Genomic DNA, 19376 nt, shown 5'->3' with positions numbered 1-19376 from the left:
AACGTGACTTCCAATACGATATTTCTAAAATTATTAATATTTTGTTAATAATTATATATGTAAATAAAAAATGAATTTCTTGTAAATTTTTTTATTCTTTAAATATCAATTCTATTTGTTTGTATTTTGTGGGTCTTCCTTTAACATCTGCTTGTTGTTCTTCTTCTAGTGCATACAGTTTTTCAATAACATCTACGATAAAAAAAATAAAAATGAGTAGATTTTTTTTTAATAAGTTATTTTTAATAACAATAATTGAAATAGTATAAAGTAAAATTATCTGTTAATATTTTTCTTTGACTCACTCTGTCAAACAATGTCTCAAGTGATGCAAATTCAGAATAGTGTTAGAGAATGTTTAAAACTGGATCTTTAATTTTTTTCACAGCAGTTGTGAGTAAAAAGTTTGCTTTCATTATACCTTTAATTGGTCTGTATAAATCATTTGTATCTTCTATTTTCAAATTTTTTATAGTATAAATTTTTCCTTTTTGTAACGAATGTTTGAATTTGTTCATCATATTTTTCTTCTCAATTATATGAAGAGGTGTTCTTAGTAAATCGTAGTTAATAATTAGTTAAAAAAATGATCACATTTATTTTTTTAAGTTATTAAAAAAGGAACAATAAATAGCATATTGAAAGAAGTATAATTTTAATGATATTAAAATATAATTATATATAAAGTATTATAAAATAATATAAAAAGTAAAAATAATTAAAGTATTTTTTCGTAAATTCAATTTAAAAATACAATAAATATGCTTGTTTTGTACCTTTTTCATCTAATATAATCATTTCTAAATAAAGAGACTCCTTTTTATGATGTTTTCCATAGACAAACCACGCGAACTTCGATAAATCAATTGTCTGTTTGTTTAGTAATATTATCCAAAGAACGATGCTTCATTTAGTAAGTTTGAGATGTTGTGTAGTTCGGAAATAAATTTTTCGTGCTAAATTTGATGTTATTTGAAGGAATTGCGATAAGAGACTTATATAGTTATATAAGTAGTTCAGATAGTATGGAATTTAAATACTTGTAACGTAAAATTTAATATGATTAATAATATTACTATGACATTTATAATATGAATGTTTATTTCATTTAGTGAGTTATTTATAGAAATTAATAAATTAATTATTGAGGTTATAAATTTATTGTATTGTTTATAACGGTAAGATATAATAAATATAGAGATATGAATTCAATGTCTTTGTAGGTTATAAATTTGGTTAGACACTATTAATTTTTCATTATTGTTATTGGTAATTTTATACCTTAATTTGCATATATTTCTATTACTTGTATATTTTAATTTTTTTGTTGATCTAAAAATAATAATTGATTTGACAAAAAATAAATAGTTGATTCTAAAATTTTATCAAATAAGCGATATTGCTGACATGACATTAGTGAAAAAAAATCTTAAAAATAATATGAATAAATTTATCCATTTAAAAATGGACATTAAGAATAGATAGAACAAGTTGATCTCTTGGCAAAAATAAAAAATTCATATAAAAGTTAACATTATTGAGAATTTCATCCATAGTTTGATGTTTATTTATAACTAAAACCAATCGCAATGGATTTGAGTTAGGGGTGGTAACATTCATCCTATTCGCAGGTACTCAATTCGATCCTATTCTCTCAGGTAGAATTGTCAACCTGATCCGCAGCGGGTAGAATAGGATGCGGATAGGGTTGTCGTGTGGGTTGGGTAGGGTGCGAATTGAGCCTTAATTTTATTCGACCAACTCGCATCCTATATATCTATATGTTATATACTTATATAAAAATATGTTTCAAGTGAATGTTGAACCAAAGACGTCTCACTAAATACAAAAAAATTTTAACCACTAAAAGAAGATTATTAATTGATAATTTAATACTTTTTTACACAAAAGTCAATTCTATTTTTAATTATCATCAAGTTATATAATAATATTGTATATTTTTTATAATCCACGAGTAGGGTCGAATACCCATAAATTAAAAACGGGTAGAATTAGAATTGAAATACTCTTAACCTGTAAATAAAATAAAATTAAATTTATATAAAAATCTCAACCCACAGATAAAATTAGAGTTGACTCTAAACTCTATTCTACTATATTGATTGCCATTAGGGGTGGCAAAATAGGTTGAACCCGTCGGGCCGACCCACTGAACCCGCTAAAAAGGGCGGGTCGGGCTATGATTTGGAGCCCGCCAAATAAAAAAATCCGCCAAACCCGCACTGCCAAATTGGCGGGTTTTGGCAGTGCGGGGCAGGCCGGAGATTTTTATTTTTTTTATTAAATAAAAGAGTGATTACTATTATAAAATTAATAATTATAGAATTTTTAAATACTTTTTTTTGTTTTTGTTTTTATTCTTCTTTTAGTTATTAATTTTATTTATTTTATTTTATAATTTCGTATATTTGTTCGAATTATGTGACTTGTTTTTTAAAATAAAGATAGTTCTATTGATAAATATTATTTTAAACAATTTTATTGGAGTTAAAAATAAAAAAAAGATAGTAAAAAATTATATTATAATTTGATTATTTTTTATTTATATTTAATTTTTTAATTATTATTTTTTAGTTAATTTTAATAAATTTTATTTTTCAAAAAAAAAGAGTCAAGCAGGCTAACTCACCAATCCGCCATAAAATAAAACAGACAAATATTTTAAACCTATTTTAGTTAGTGGGACAGGCCGACCCACTTCATTTATAGGACGGGGCTAAGTGGAGCGGGACGGGACGGGCGGGCCCCTAATTGCCACACCCTAATTTGAGCTTTTGTTAACATATCTCTAATATTTGAGCTTTTGTAAAATCTTGAAAGATTACTCATCCACAAAATTACTATATCAAACTTGGATAATTATTGTATGGGATCAAAAAATCATAATGCTTTATTATAATTGAGTAAATTATTATTTTAATAGTTAAAAGTTAAATTTACAAATAAAATGGTCTTTCTTTTAAAACAATCCAATAATAACATTTTTAAACACAAAAATATTTTATGTATACCGAAAAAGTTATACATTAATTATTATATATTTTATATATATTTAAATATATTAATTTATATATTTTATAATTAAATAATTAATTATTAAAATAATCAAATCAGCAATAGAAAAAATAATAATATTAGTCAAACATATAACAAACGAATAATTAAATTTATTTATAATAATATAGGAAAAGTATAGGTAGACAATGAGAATACTAAATAATATGAACAGTGACTACGTTGGATGTTTAATCAATAGATATGCAGATAATTATATTCATTATTTTTAGGGCAATTTACCCAAATAAATAAATTGGGTGAAACTTTTACTCAAATACACAAAACAGATATCCCTTACGTACATGTGCATTTTCACACTTCTATGTAAACCGTGGGAAACTACCACAGTTTCTGATTTTAATATGAACCGTGGCAACTAGCAACGGATTATGAGGTGTGTGGTTTGTGTGTAAACCGTGACAAGCTCCAACGGTTTACGAAGGGAGAAAGCGAAGCATAAACCGTGGGAGGAATTTCCATTTATTTTTAGATGTTTGATTGCATCAATGTGGTATCATTTAGACTGCGCATGATAATTGTGACAGAATACATGTATATAATAGAAGCTCAAACCGCTTAAACTATCAATTACATAGCAGATAACATATTAGACAATTCTCAAACCTTTTTAACTATCAAATACATGGCAGATAACAAATTACAGAAGTCTAAAATACATAAGGCTAAATAGCATGCGAAGAACATAAACTAACATAGTTCCTACCGGACATGACAATATGACATAACTAATCAGAATCCTCAATGGTGTCACTGTCATCATCATCGAACTGACCAAGCAGGTGACCTCCGGTGCTACACAATGGAGGACGCCTCACCCTCCTAGGTCTCTGCTCTGCCGCTGGTCCTGATGGCTGTGCGGGAACGGCGCTAAATGCTGAGGCTGGGGTCCCTCCTAATGGGATCCATGGGTCAATCGGAGATGCTGCAGGCTCGTTGAGGTCAACGGCCAACTGAGGAAGAACATCGTCAGTCTGTGGCTGGGGATCAGCAAACTGGGACTGGTCGTCAAGCATCTGTGGCCTATAATGGGTCCCATCATCATCCATGAGCATGTCTGCTATATCCCTATAGAACTCTGACTCAGTAACAGGATCATCGATGTCCATCCCAACAGCCGCGGTGGTATACCCAGCAAACGCATGTGGGGCGACATTCCCAAAGAGCTGAGAGCTACTACCCACATCGTAGGTCGGCTGATCCATAGCTGAGGCTGAACCAACTACATCCTCACCAACACCATGCTGAGTGCCCTGATCATCAACGGAAGGTACTCTACCTCGAGCCCCTTCACGGCCGTCCCGCCCTGCCTGTCGTCTGCCTCTACGTCGAGGAACACGATAATCCACCGCATCTCCATGATCAGCTCTAGGGATGTCCTCCTCCAAACGGTCAGCCAGCTCTCGCCACTCTCAATCCGTGGTACGGGTGCCTATACGCCGACGCCGATCTACTCGCCTGTTATCTGGTCTGTCGTAAACGTGCACTCTAGGAGGTGCCTGCGACGACCCTCTGTGACGAGCTTCCTCAGTCAACACAATCGGCCTAGGATCCTGAAATGCAATATCTGGGGATAGGAATCTGTGCGCCACACGGCACCACCACTCCAGGTAGTCTGATGATGGATCGGGATCAAGGACTCGATCGACCCAGATGACTGAATGAAGCCGGTTCTCCCAATGAGTGAGTAACAATAATAACTACCATTATCAGAAAAGAGGACAACAATAATAATAATAACAATAAAATTACTAATACTATGCACTCATAATAACAACAAAATTAAATGTAAAAAAATAATTCTACTAACAATAACCATAATAATATCAATATTTATATAAATAGTAATAATAAGAATATTAATAATCATAATAATAACTAACCTCGGCGTCGATGTATCCAGCCACGTGAGCGACACCATTTAGTCGGTACAAGCGATCCTCATCCTCCATGCTCCACCAACCAAACCTCTTTCCAACCTTCTTTACTTTCCACAGATTCTCTCAAACCAACAACTCTCAAAATTTGCTTTGTGTCACAAATGATCCGTGAGAAGTTTCAGCGGATTATGTATTTATAGACCCTTACACATAAACCGTGGTAACCCATAGCGATTTACGTTCACTTCGCACTCTTCATAAACCGTGGGAGCCTGCCACGGTTTATGCTTCGCTTTCTCCGTTCGTAAACTGTTGGAGCTTGCCACGGTTTACACACAAACCACACACCTCATAATCCGTTGCTAGCTGCCACGGTTTATGTTAAAATTAGAAACCGTGGTAGCTTTCCACGATTTACATAGAAGTGTGAAAATGCACAATCACGTAAGGGATATCTGTTTTGTGTATTTGAGTAAAGCTTTCACCCAATTTATTTATTTGGGTAAATTGCCCTTATTTTTAATTGGATGGTTATTTCTTTTGATTCGATTTATTCATGTACAGTTAACAATGACTGGATGTTCAATTCACTAGATATACATATGGTTATCCTAATGTTAAAGTTTAAGAGATAATTTGAGATCGAGTATTTTTTTATTTTATTGGGTCAACTTTAAAATTTATTTTTCACATTATTTACAAAAATAATTGTTTATCTAACAATACCGATAATATAATAAAATTTTCTATGCCGGATTAATTAGTGGCTAATGTTTGGAATTTGGTATATAATAAATTAATTATTTTTTTCTTCGAAAAATTAAATGACAAACATGGGAATCTAACGGTTAGTGTTACTCAAGCAGAAACATCCGAGCAGGCACGATCATGCCACGTGGAAGTTTCCAAATCCAAACCCTATTTTAGGTTAGCTTCGAGCAGCAACAAGGGTTTTAGAAGTGGCACACTAAGAAGAAGAAAACCTCACAGTGCTTCTCAACATAGGTATGAATATGATCTCAAAGATCAAAGTTTTCCTTCAACCCTTTTTCCCTTTATTCGTTTCCGTTGCGATTTCACTATTATTTTCTGTAGGGTTTATTTGGCTGCTGATCTTTTTTGTTTTCCACTCTGTTTATTCCTTTATCGGGGTTTTATAGCGGTTGATTCGATTGACCTTGGTGCTGCTTATTATTGTTCAAAAATCTGATTTTTAAGGTCTTCGAGGCCTCTGCTTTCTGAAAAAATGTAAGAGGTTCTTCGAGGAACAGCATCATTATGGAAGAAAGGGACTAAAATATTAAAAATTCGATTTTTTTTCCTCATTGGTTTTATGGTATTATGAAAGATTAGCTGCTGATTGTATTTTTATGTTTTTTTTTTCTTTCTTTTGATTTTCGGTGTAGAGAGAACGAAGAGGATTGTTTTAACTTTATGACATGAATGTGATTTAGCTTTTTATGCTTTGGCTAATATGAAATTAGGTTTGGATTTTCTTTTATCAGATTGCAAGTGCATTAATAATTATTTTTAATACGTAGTACAAAAGTGATATGATAGTGGAACTTGCGTTTTTGAATGTATTATATCTTAAGTTTTAATGATCAATGACTATGCCACATAACAGCTTTTCAGTGTTACGCTTTTATTGGGTTTGAGCAATGGCGTTCCTCAATAGAATGGGAAGCCTACTGAAGCAATCTGCTGTCAGGCACATCAATCAAGAGTTGTCTGGATCGAAACCTTCGATTTTCCAGGCTATTCGATCCATGTCATCTTCAAAGCTTTTCATCGGAGGTACATTAAATTTATTATGTTTATTGTTCTCAACTTTTCCTCCATGGAAATAGTAATGAAACCTCAAATTTTTACTGCGTTGCAGGTATTTCATATAGCACAGATGAGATGAGTCTGCGGGAGGCTTTTGCACGCTATGGAGAAGTAGTTGATGGTAGTTTTCTTTTTCGACTATCAAATTCCGCTAGTTTTTCATTGTGTGCTAAATTTCGTACAGTGAGCGGTATGATGCCTGATATTAATAAGTGTCATACCAGCACAACTTCGCTCCTTTCATAATTGAAAATATTTATATCAAAGTCTGAACTAGATTATACTTTTGTGTTCTTGTTAACTTGTGTTTTTGTTTCTCTTCTCTGTTTTTTCTAGAATTAATTTAAAAATGTAGTTATTAATCATGATAAAATGATAAAATGTTTCATTGTCGGTAATTGCGGTCTCCGGTCTGCGACACAGGGCAACTAGTAGCAATCAATTGTTTACATAAGACAATAAAAAATGCATCTTTCTGTCAAGCATGCACATTTTATAATATGGTGATTATTGATTGTGCCATTGCTCTTAATATTCTTTCAGCAAGGGTTATTATGGACCGTGAAACTGGAAGGTCCAGAGGTTTTGGATTCATAACTTTTGCAACAACCGAGGATGCATCTTCTGCCATTCAAGCCATGGATGGCCAGGTATCTTCAACTTCTTGCGGTGATCTATGTAGCTGAGCATATAAAATTATCTGACATATTCATCAAGAAATTGTAAGGGTGTCTTCACTGAAAAGTTGCAAATTACATATGAAATGAAATTATGCATATACTGGAGTATGCAATTGCTCTTAGGTGTCTGAGGCAAGGTTCACATACAAGTTTCTTGCGTATGCAAGTGACTATTTTCAGATTTCAGAAATCACGCTTTAAACTCACAAAAATGCATCTGTTATGTGCATAATAGAATTCTTGTCTGGAAAGTTTTCCATTGAATAATATATACTTTTCTAAATTGTTTCAACTGTTGGCCTTCAAATAAGAACTTTTAAAGAAACATTGATATGTTTTGTGAGAAATTCTAAACCAAGATTTAGAAATTTGAAGCATAAGCTTTTCACCAATTGAAACTTGGCACTGTCTAGTAAAACATAAGGAATGAAAATAGTTCTTCATTTGGACGGATAGAATTTAGCATTAGCATCAATTAGTTGTCACTGTTAGTGTCAATAGACTAAGCTGTCTAATTGCTGAAAATTCTAGAAGTTTGGTTATATTTCATGTAGCATCTCAAATTCTGTTGTTTCACAGGATCTTCATGGTCGGAGAATACGTGTGAACTATGCTGCAGAAAAATCACGTCCAGGATTTGGTGGTGGCGGCGGCTATGGCGGTGGTGGCGGCTATGGAGGTGGTGGCTATGGCGGTGGTAATTTCGGTGGTAATGATAATAGTGGTGGAAGTTATGGAGGTGGTGGATATGGTGCCCCAGCAAGCTATGGTGGTGGCAGCACTCAAACTAGTTTCGCAGATAGCGGTGCTAGTAATTTCCAATTCAATGATAACTCTGGTGGAGATCTTCCCTCTGGTGGAGGCAATACGGGTTTGGGATATGATCATGAGTTTGATGAACAAAAGGACAGAACAGATGGGGAGTTTCAAGACAACAATCTGAGGGAAAACAATGATGAATCCGGTGATATCGCACAGAACCGTGGGTGAGGCTACCATCTTGCAAACAGAGCAAGTAACCGTTTTTGTTTGCCTTTCTCCCCCTTTTTTTCCCAGAACTTGATTGTTTGGCTTGAATTTGTTAGTTTTTCAGCTCAACAACTGATTTGTAATAAGAGATTTTCTAGGATTGATTTGCAACTGCATTTAGAATGATTATATTTCTATCTTATCTTTCTTGCTTAGAATGAAAAACATGGTTATGCTAACATAAAGGGTTATGTGATTATGTTCCTTTGTGGATTGAACATAACTACAAACATGTTTGAAAGGAGTCGATATTCCATCCCAAGCTGCTTTAGTTTTAGCACCTCAAAGTGGTGAACAATTATTGATAGTAATCTGGTTTAGGGTAAAAATTGCTTGTGATATTACTTCAAGGTTAAGGATGTTTTTAGAATACAATAAAATTGGAATTGATTCGATTTGTAAGTTTATATTTCAAGTAATATCAAATTCTTTCAATTTGAAAGATTTGATTTGAATTCAAATAATTTGGTGTTAAAAATATGAAGTATTTTTTTGTTCTTTACTCTTTAGAAATTAATATAACAGAGATGTGGTAGTGGTTTGGTGGCGGCATACTAGCAACTGATGGTTGTTGGAGGTGGTAGAGTACTACGTTTAAATAATGACGTCAACCAAGATATCTTGGTTTTAAACTTTTAAAAAATATTACGTTTCTTTAATCATTAATTAAATTTATTATCACATATCTTTTGCAAAATGATTAATATATATTGGCAAAACCCACTCAATATGAATTAAGAAAAATCTTTGAACAATTGTAGCGAGTAGCGACATATCACATATCTTCCACAAAAGAAGCTAATGTGTAGCGACTTTTTAATGATGGAATTGTTGCTCTCTCTCTCTCTCTCTCTCTCTCTCTCTCTCTCTCTCTCTCTCTCTCTCTCTCTCTCTATATATATATATATATATATATATATATATATTATTCAATGATTAAAATACTTGTATAGTTATGAGCTGGTTATTGTTCTTGCAGTGCCATAGAATGACCGGATTCCGGAAACATGAAGGAAAAAGAAATCCATTTGGGGCAAATCAATTTTTAAGCTTGAATATTGTTTTGATAATATCCCAATTGATATCCAAACTGTTGAGTTGGCTTGGATTAGTGCATTTCTTTCATCATTAATCAGAACGGACAAAAGGATAAAAAGTGGAGAAGCAAAATATGTTTTGCTTTTGCAATTGCTTGTTCTATGTATCTTTATCAGGAACAAGTTTCGTTCATCTATCAAGTTCAGTCGCTAAGTGGGCGCAGACTATGAAAACGGGGTGAAACAAAAGCCCTATTTCAATCCCTTGTAACACAGCATTGCTACATCACATTGGCAGCCAACTACTCCTAAATACATGTATTATGTATACTCAAATTAGAACAAAAAATTACAACGGAACAATTGGTATCCCAAAGCAAATGAGTATGTGCAATTTAAGAACTTTTAAGGTGATGCTACTCAACATCCTATTTTCACTCCAAAAATTATGCTCAGGACCACGACCTTGTTCCACCTGGAAGAGTAACCATAATCGCCGATCCAGCAATTCGCATTAACAAGAACTGGCTCCATCCCAACCTTTACTTATTTACATCTCATGCTTTCCAGCATACACTTATGGATCTTATCATAAAGCCCAGAAAGGCTTTTGAGCCCCAACTTTGCGCGGTGAGCTAGCAAGTGATTCCTCACTAGAATCGTCTAGATCATCATCCTCGTCTCCATATTCCATCAGCTTCACCAAAGTATCTGAAATGGATAAAGAAGTCACATAAATTGATGTAGAAGTTAGCCAGCAGGGTACTTAAAAGTAAAATTACAGGGCCACCCTGGCACAGAATGATATATCAAAGAAACGTTACAATGTTGTTAGCAAGAAAATCAACACGGTAAAGCATAAGTAGGATTGACTCTAACCAGGAACTGCATCAGATTTTGTCTTAGGAAAACTCTCGCTTTTTTCCTGTACTTTAACTTCAGGTGGATCATGAAATTTAGGTGGAGGTGGTGGTGGGGGCATTTTTCTTGGGGGAGGAGGAGGCATTCCATTGTATGATGGCTGGATCAACTTCTTAGGAGCTGGCATAGTCAATACTTTCCTCACAGCCATATCAGCAGATTGTTCATTAGGTTTTAAATGCTCTAATCCCTGCAATTAAGTTAGATTGGAAGAGAAAGGAAAAAAAATCCAGACACAACTTCTGAATCAGATGTTATTGTAATAATTGTCCCGACACACCAAACTAAAAGTCAATTGAGACTGAATAGGAAAAGTTAAAAAGAAAAAATGATAAACAATATATAGCAATGATTTGAAGTACCAAGATCAAATATAGAATCAATATGGAAATATCTAAACAAAAAGTCTAGCACATAACTTAATTTCTTGATGAGGATGGACATTTTTTTTTAAATAAAAACATGAGTTCTTGAATGAATAGAGACATAGGATAAAGCTTTCACGAGGGTTAAAATGCTTGCATGGTCTTTTCATGGATATGGTTACTTATCACCTCGTGCCGGATGAGGTTGTCAACACTAGAGTTTTAAAAAATTATGATGTTTACCCATGCCTGTTCAATGGATAATAACCATGAAACTTATAAATCTTTCTCATCTAATGTATTTTACTCACATCTAATTATCTTCCCTATCAATTATACTTTACTATGATATCCCATTTGTAACATATATTTTCTCCTATTCCTATCTCAGATGATCTTTTTTCCCCCAGGAAATTAAATCAATTTGGTGCTGATAAAACCGTTTCAAGTGGAGCTAAGATTAAAAAAAAAAAAAAATCAGAATATCTCAGATTGACAATGACAAATGCATTGAAGCAATGAGCGCCCTCCTAATTCCTCCAAAACTGAAAACCCTGTCAAACATACAAACCAACGGCCCAACAGACAGGTCCAGTGTCAGCCTATTAGCTTCATAGAAGGTCAGAGAAAATACCTGGAATATTAAGCACTAACAGTCAGCACAAGGTAATATGTATGGTAAAATAGAGCTGAAGATTAAAAACATTTAATTTTCTACTTGTCATTGATAAAGAAAGAAGAGAGAGAAGTCACAAAGTTAAGATATGCATAGTTATATAGAAAACATAAGCATAAGGGCTCTCTTTTCCTAGTATATACAAGCTAACAGTGAATATACAGCATACTGGTGACACAGGATCAGAAAAACCCAAGCAAGCTATGAATAAAAATAAAATCTCAACACGGTATTTCCATGGAGCTATTGAATTGCAAATTTGTAATTTTATTTCCTTTGATCCTGAAAACAAAATAGAAAAAACTTAACTACCCTATTATTTTTAAATGACACAATAGGTTATAGTCTTTATTAACAAGAATTACCATTATTCCTGTAATATATTATCTGAACATACAAGGAAAAGGCAACCTATGACTCAAATATTAGGAATTGGCGTCAATGTAACTAGGGGCTCTGAAAGGAATAGAATTGGCATTATTGTGATATCAAGATTCTTGAAAATCCTTTTTTAAATTAAGAAAGGCTAAGAAAGGCAACAGAGATTTTTCTATTTTAATTTTTTTTCTCTTTTCTTCATTGTGGTGCTCCTCATTTTAGAGCCCAGAGATAACATATTCAACACGATGGAGGGTCACTCTTACCTCAATGCTTGCTGAAATATTTAAATTTCTACACCCAGTAATTAGATCCATGGACCACAGGTAGAACTATTGAACTTTCAGAATCCAAACCATTATATTATTACCAATGTTACTAAAAAAACTACAATGGAATAAAGGGGAACAAAAGACTTTTCCTTGGATACAGGCAATGTTGTATTTCAAAGATTTTAGCAATAGTAATGCAATGACCTGATTGAATTTCCGTGTGCCATTTGAGCCAACTGGTAATTCTTGAAACTTCCGCCTCTGAGATGGCCGTTTCTCCTTTTCAACTTCAGAGCTTGTGGTCGACTTAGATTTAGATTCTTCATTTGATGCTGATGTTGTTGGAGCAACTGTTGAAGCAATGGAAGGAGAATGTCGCAGGACAAGGGCCACTTGCTGCAAAGGAGTAGCTTGGGGATATATTCCACCGTATCCAATATAGCTAGTGCCACCTAATACTGAAGGGGGAGTATAACCAATCGAGTTTGCTTGGGAACCAGAGCTCAAATATCCTGCAGAATATGGTGTAGCACCTGGTGCGAGGGCAGTAGTGGCGACACCAGGAACACCAACAAAGGAAGCTGGAGTAACTGGTGTGGAGCCCACAGCTGATGATATTGAACTGGTGGTTAAGCCTGTAGTCGCCTCTAGCCCCATTGTGGAACTCTGAACTCCAGCTAACAACTGCTGTGGGGGTGGAACAGCACTGTAAACCAGTGGGGTTGAAATGGCAGTAGGGTTCTGCTGGGGAGGTGGTACAACACTATATACCTGCTGGGGAGGTGGAACAGCACTATATACCTGCTGAGGTGGTGGAACAGCACTATATACCTGCTGTGGCTGTGGAACAGCACTATAAACCTTACATGATGAAACCCTAAGACAGTTGAACATAAGTTATTTACAAATCCAACTAAATAAAAATTGTCATCATGAAAACACTTGAAAACCACCAGAGAACACAAAATCTAAAGAATTGAAATTGCAGAAGGCAGAGGAAATATTCTCAATTACCAATTACATTTAGCAACTTAAACTTCCACCCACACTTCCCCTTCAAACTCCACTTCAGTTCTAGACAAAACTAAAATGCACCATAAATGAAATCAAGTTCTATGTATCAATACTTTGACAAAAGATGAACTCGAGAGTTCAAATTCCCAAGTCAAAGTACACAGTCCTTATAAATGAAATTGGACACTGAGGTTTATAATAATAATTTATGCAGCCCAATAATTCCATGAGAGTGAGTCGAGGGCAGCTGTTAGGCACCTGCCTGCAATTCACAAAACTAGAGCTAACGGGTTGTAAGGGCTTAAATAAAACCCAGAGCATTCTAATCCCAATGTATACCTCAACCTCAGCTAATTACCCTTCATCCATTCTTAGCTTCGGAAAGAGTACCCTAAACAATTATTTACAGCAGTGAGGATCCCTCATCATATAAGGACATGTTGATATTAAAATGTCGTATGAAAAAGGTTACCAAATACTAAAAAGTATCTATCTTAAAACTTGGTGTTTCTGCTTTATATCAGATAGTCAGATACTAATAATTATAATATCCAAGGAAGGAAATATTTCCTCGTTATTTCACAACTGAAAAATGGCTTACATATCCTAAACCCTTAACATTAAACAAATTAAATACCTGGAAACACCACACTCTACGCTGATTGTATCCAAGAGGTTTTCAGCCAGAAGCTTAGCATCTTCAAGACTTTTTGCATTATTACTCGACAAAAATAAATGCATGGGCTGCTGTCCATCTGTTGCAACCAGGGAAAAAAATCCAGTTGAGAACCATACATATAAAAAATATGCTATGCTGAACAAACATGCCATTACAAAGTTCAGATCATAAAGGACAAAAAAATGGACCTTCTCCATTTGAGCATTCATCGCTTCCTGAACCATGTCCTCTCAGTATAACAGTAGCTCCTGTTTCATTCATAATGTGATTTATATACTGGTCCTGCACGTTCAAATCCAAAAGCACCACCAACACCAAAACAATTTCTCCCAATTGTATGGGGATGTCAGAAAAGCTTGAAACATCAGATTATTTCAACCTCAATATACACAAAGTTCACAAGAAACTAAAGTAAAGATGGAAATAAACATAAAGATGCAGGGCATTCAACTAGTAGAAGCCTAAGAAGGCTGATCAAGGCTAAAATCAGCACAAGTTCAGAATCAGTTTACTAACGCAAACCAGTTGGCATTCAGTCTCCACCTTCTATTCACTACTTTGCACTTAACTAATACTTCTATGCCATATTTAACATTACAACATTTCATCCATCCCCCAGTTCTATCCTCCCTTTTTTTCTTGCCTAATCATCCATTTGAAAACTCCTAGTCCTACTAACTCTAGGTATTTCCACACCATCATATCAGAAGTTAAAAAATAGTAGGACACATGCACACATAATAAAGGATAGAAAAATGGTAGAAGTATGAAAACAAATACAGCAGATGAACATATGGTCACACCACAAACCATCAGGTGCAGCCAAGAAAAAAAAAAGGAAAACAAATAGGAATTGTGGCAGACATTAAGTTTACGTATAGTCATACACAACTCCCACCTAAAACAGTGAACTATGAATAGACAAATCAATTAAGTACTGTAGTCAAGCGCTCACATTTGGTCCACGTATTCGTGCAGCAATATTCAATGATGGGTCAGCATCAAAGCCCAAAAACACACTTTCACTGAACACCTGATTCATGCAGAAATATTGGTTGTCAACATCTAAACATTACAACAGCATAGTGAATATCCATAAGTTAATAATGGATGAATTACCTTCAGCCCATTAGCTAGGATGGAAGGTGGGGAAGAAGGAACCAACTGTGAATTCGGCCCCTGTCTTAGCATTTCTTCAATCATTGCAGCAGCACGATCAACGGCTAAAATTCGTTCTGCCGTCTCTTTTATCTGCAAATTATTAGGTGTCACCCAAAGGAAAACCAAATCATGAAATATCACTATTGTTGTGAATGATCAATCATAAGACAAAAAAGCCACATATTAATTATTCAAGATAGAAAAGCATCAGTTTCAAAGGAATTCATCTATCTGTTTCTAGTAATAAATGGTTAAGTCTGGTTATTTAACCCAAGCATCATTCTACTTAAAAGACAGTAGCTGTTACATGAGCTCCTGCAGAAATGTGAAGATACAATGGCTTCTCTCCATCTGCTGGTGCATTAGGTTGCCTATACTTCCCCCTGCAGAGGGAAAACAAAAAAAAACAAAAAAATCAGCATCAAATGCAGGGGCTAGGAAACACTAAAAAGGACTGACTTTGCAAATGGCGTGCACCACAAACCTAGTGATAACTATAGCACCGGTGCACCTCTGAATCTGCATAAGGTGGAAAAAATTTTACTAAGGACGAGAGTGAGTGAGAAATGCTTGGAGATAGGGATGTGGAATTGATTGCATATAATTCACCTCCTCTTGTGTCTGGCGTTTTGTCAACTTGTACCGAACAGAAGACTCAGCATCGTTGATGACAATTTCTCGAGCAATTATTAATTCATCTTGGATCTTCTGCTACATGAGAATTCATCCCAAAATCAAAATAAGGAACACATAACATATTAAGAACAAAACACAAAACAAAAACCAGATCGACTATCAAACAAAATTCGTAGTGGAAAAACAGCCTTCAGCAGCATATTGAAAAATAAATACATATATATTAAGATTTAACACTTCAAATAGACATTTTGCAAAGCACCAGTTTGATTTGTGGTTTTGGTAGGAAAATCATCATCTGCATAAATGATGAACATTGTAAGTTTGAGATGAGTAGATATCTCACTTGATTAGGTTTTTGGACTGCTCCAATAGTAGTTTGTTGCTGAACTGATGCCACCAATGGATTTGTTAAAACTGCACCAGAGACTGGAGCTATGCCCGGATATGAAATCCCTCCACCAAGGGTTGCAGTGGTGCTTAAAGGAATAACTCCAGGGACCGCCATCCCAACCGCTACCAACGACTCAGCTGGTTGATCCCACTTTCTCTTCTTCTTCCTACGCACAAAAACAGACCGAAACTATGCCTTAAATACATTGAAGTTTAGCGTCTCGATCACTCATCAATTTTAACTCTCAAATAGTCGCAATCAAATTAATCAAACACTTGCATATCTCTAAGAGAAACAAACATGAAAATAACAATTAAATGACGTAATCCACACTGCACAAAGGTTCAACCAATTCAACATAATCTGCAAAACGGAAATTTGTAATTTACCTCTGCCTTGCGTGTGATGCATCGTTGGGGACGTTGGCTTCATCGGAAGAAGAAACCCTAACGCTGCTATCTTCTGTCATTGTTCAATTAAGCAATTCTTCTGGGTTTTGCTTCGCGCGAAAAAAATCGGAAGCACCAAAAACTTGCGCTGGGGACTTCGAATTAAACGAGATTTTGTTTTGTAAATGGGTGCAGACTTGGGGTTTTGCGCCTAATCAGCTAATCTCGCCGTGTTACACTGTAATTTCACTTTTCTCCGATAAAGCCACCACACGTTGTTCGGTGCAATGAATCCACAGATGCGATAAAACGACGACGTTAAAGGCTAAACAGTGGCATTTGACAAACTGGATTGCCGTTTTAGTGGTTAACTACCAAAGCCGTCAAGGGCTCAACGCTCAAGGCTGACTCCAAAAAATAAAAAATAAAAGAAAAAAGGAATTTGTTTTTTCTTTAATTTAGTGTCTAGTTTTGATTGTTAGCTCTTTACAAAGTAGATAAATAAACACATTTTATGCAGTATATTTTTAACACATGAAATAATTAAATATTTAATCAATTTCATATATAATAAATTTAAATAAATTTTTTTGAACATTTATTAAATTTAATCCAAGATTATGCAAGTATTTATTAAATTTTGTCGTCTCATAAAAATAAAAATAATAATTTAGGATTTAATTTAAATATAATAATTTATATTTAAATAAAATATAAAAAATTATTTTCTATATTAAATACGAGTATAATTAATTTTATTATGTGATAATATATTAAAAAAAATTCTCTAATATTTAGAAAATACAAAAATAATTGTCTTTATTTATTTATGGATTAAATACAATTTTTGTCTCTAAAATATAAGTCAAATTTTTTTTAAGAAAAATCTTAAACGCCTTGACAATATCTCGAAAGATAACGAGTCCCGTAAAAAAAATACATAACTTGGCTCCTGAGTAGTTGAGCTTTATTTTTATGGCTTGTATTTTTTTTTTGGCATAGGGACTAATTAGTCCCATAAAAGTAAAGTATAGGGACCGAATTGGGTATTTTTTATGTTAAGGGCCCTAGGTATTCGCTCTAATTTTTTTGTCCCTAATTTTTTTTTCATACAAAATCGTCCTTAAGAATTTAGTTTTAAAATCGTACGAGAGTGGCGATAGAAATGGAGACAGAGATAAATCGTGGACAACTTCTTCTTTTTTTTTCTTTTTCTTCATCTATTTTCTTTTTGTAAGAATAAAAACACTCTCTTTCTCTTATTATTATTTTTTATATTTTATAATTTTTTTGTTACGCATAATTTGGTCTAAAATTTTAGTATTTAAATAAAAAATAGAGTAAATGTCATTTCCGGTCCCTAAAGATTTGGTCGATGGACTTCCCACCCCCTAAGAAATCTAAATACCCAAATCGATCCCTATCTATTATGATTTCAGTACGTTCCAGTCCCTGCAACCGGATCCGAGCAGGTAACTGGCTGATGTGTCAGTAACTTGTCCACGTGGGTTTCTCTCCTTCATAATTAGGACAAATCGCCTCTGTACCTTTGTTGAAACGTTGCGTTTCATTATGAGCATTATCTCCTGGGTGTTCATAGTTATTTAGGATTTTTTCTTTATTCTTCATTGTCTTCATTGTGTGTAGAGTGAAGATAAAGGGTTTTCTCTTGAAGAACAATATGGCTATGAAAGTCAGAGACTCTTCTTCACGAACCGTGGAGGAAAGCAATGAAGCTGGGAAGAATTTGTGCTGGAGTCCGAGTCTGGGTTCCACTGGGAGTATAGGAGAAAAGGCAAATCAAGGCAAGAAAAGATTTGTAGCACCCAGATGTCATTGTGGCACATATGCAATATTGTTTCAATCTAGCACTGCAGAAAATTCGAACAGACTTTTTTTTTGTTGCTCTTATTTTAAGGTAGTCATTTTTCAATTTTAGTTTTGTTTCAAAATTCCTTGCCATTACCATGGAGTGTTATTTGTTGCAGCTCCACATTGCAAATACTTTGCTTGGCTTAATGAATATGTTGAGTCATATTCACATAAAGCTTATGTCAATCAGAATGGTGTGGTTGAAAGTTTGAAGACGATGGAAGAAAGATTGGAGGCACTGGAAGTAATGATGGCAAAGCAGAAAATTGAAAAAATATTTGGAGGCAACACTAAATGCAGAACATTAACCACTTTTTTAATTGGAATTGCAATTACATTTATAATTTCATTAATTTGCAGTGGGTTAATTGAGAAAAATGTGAATTTGATTTAGTGTGCAAAGTTATGTAAATAGAAGACAACTACTTAATATATTATTGTTGAAATTCATAGCTTGTATGAAGACAACAACTGATGTTATGATTATTTACTCTAATTCAGTGATACTTAATTTATTTTATTTCATGTAGTTATAAGAATTTAAAATAGTGTATTGAGATATTATCATATTGTATTATTATGAGTTTGTGAAATACATGTCTATGAAGATAACAATGTAAATAAATATTCAAATCTCTGAGAAATTTGGAATTGAACTCTAATTCCTGAGAGTTTCATAAAAGTTGAAATCAACATATAAAGTGATTAAGTGATTCACAAACCAAAGCATGAGTATTTTACAAAAAGTTCACTCCAAAATATGACCTGCTCCAAAGTTTCACTCAGAAGACCATGTGTGTTTTTTTAACTTGATACTAAAACAAAAACCAAAAAAATTGACTGTATCTCTAAATCAACCTTGAGTATTATGTAGACTTTAAATCAGAACCTAATCATAACATCAACACTATAACCAAAATAACTAAGATAGAGTCTCCCCCTAAACCAAAGTTCTACATTTCCTAAACAACATAATATCCATATAGCAAGTTCTTTCACTGTTTTTTTGGTGGAGGCTTCATTCCTGGAGTTGGAATGAACTTGAATAGCCTTGGTGAGGTTCCAGT

At 34.1% G+C, this 19376-nt stretch overlaps 2 protein-coding genes across 5 annotated transcripts; one reads left to right on the top strand and one right to left on the bottom strand.

The window, feature by feature from the left end:
- Positions 1–5925: 5925 nt before the first annotated feature.
- LOC130977104 (glycine-rich RNA-binding protein 4, mitochondrial-like) lies at positions 5926–8719 on the top strand. Of its 2 annotated transcripts, none has more exons than XM_057902117.1 (5): positions 5926–5981; positions 6604–6773; positions 6859–6927; positions 7350–7456; positions 8066–8719. In XM_057902117.1, the coding sequence occupies exons 2-5, from the start codon at positions 6638–6640 to the stop codon at positions 8474–8476; spliced, it is 723 nt and encodes a 240-aa protein (XP_057758100.1). In that variant the 5' UTR covers positions 5926–5981; positions 6604–6637; the 3' UTR covers positions 8477–8719. The 2 variants fall into 2 exon arrangements, with proteins under 2 accessions (XP_057758100.1, XP_057758101.1); XM_057902118.1 differs by having other exon boundaries at positions 5940–5981; positions 6612–6773.
- A 1390-nt stretch (positions 8720–10109) lies between these two features.
- LOC130973270 (protein RIK) lies at positions 10110–16840 on the bottom strand. Of its 3 annotated transcripts, none has more exons than XM_057897724.1 (12): positions 16438–16834; positions 16001–16214; positions 15628–15729; positions 15503–15537; positions 15326–15401; positions 14977–15108; positions 14813–14890; positions 14046–14139; positions 13816–13933; positions 12369–13041; positions 10432–10663; positions 10110–10263 (listed from the first exon to the last, which is right to left on the bottom strand). In XM_057897724.1, exons 1-12 carry the CDS (start codon positions 16515–16517, stop codon positions 10142–10144), a joined length of 1956 nt encoding a protein of 651 aa, XP_057753707.1. In that variant the 5' UTR covers positions 16518–16834; the 3' UTR covers positions 10110–10141. The 3 variants fall into 3 exon arrangements, with proteins under 3 accessions (XP_057753707.1, XP_057753708.1, XP_057753709.1); XM_057897725.1 differs by having other exon boundaries at positions 15628–15726; positions 16438–16833; XM_057897726.1 differs by lacking the exon at positions 10110–10263 and having other exon boundaries at positions 10438–11472; positions 16438–16840.
- Positions 16841–19376: the final 2536 nt, after the last annotated feature.

The sequence above is a fragment of the Arachis stenosperma genome, chromosome 4 (genome assembly GCF_014773155.1).
Source record: "Arachis stenosperma cultivar V10309 chromosome 4, arast.V10309.gnm1.PFL2, whole genome shotgun sequence".
Taxonomy (NCBI): domain Eukaryota; kingdom Viridiplantae; phylum Streptophyta; class Magnoliopsida; order Fabales; family Fabaceae; genus Arachis; species Arachis stenosperma.
The sequence above is the reverse complement of the archived record's forward strand: the minus strand, read 5'-3'. Positions and strand labels throughout refer to the sequence as shown.

Coding starts and splice junctions, on each gene's coding strand:
- LOC130977104 (XM_057902117.1), top strand. CDS start 6,638: ATGGCGTTCCTCAATAGAATGGGAAGCCTACTGAAGCAATCTGCTGTC. Junction 6,774..6,858: donor TTCAAAGCTTTTCATCGGAG/GTACATTAAATT, acceptor ACTGCGTTGCAG/GTATTTCATATAGCACAGAT. Junction 7,457..8,065: donor TTCAAGCCATGGATGGCCAG/GTATCTTCAACT, acceptor GTTGTTTCACAG/GATCTTCATGGTCGGAGAAT.
- LOC130973270 (XM_057897724.1), bottom strand. CDS start 16,517: ATGACAGAAGATAGCAGCGTTAGGGTTTCTTCTTCCGATGAAGCCAAC. Junction 15,730..16,000: donor CAGTCCAAAAACCTAATCAA/GTGAGATATCTA, acceptor ATTCTCATGTAG/CAGAAGATCCAAGATGAATT. Junction 15,402..15,502: donor GGTGCTATAGTTATCACTAG/GTTTGTGGTGCA, acceptor TTCCCTCTGCAG/GGGGAAGTATAGGCAACCTA.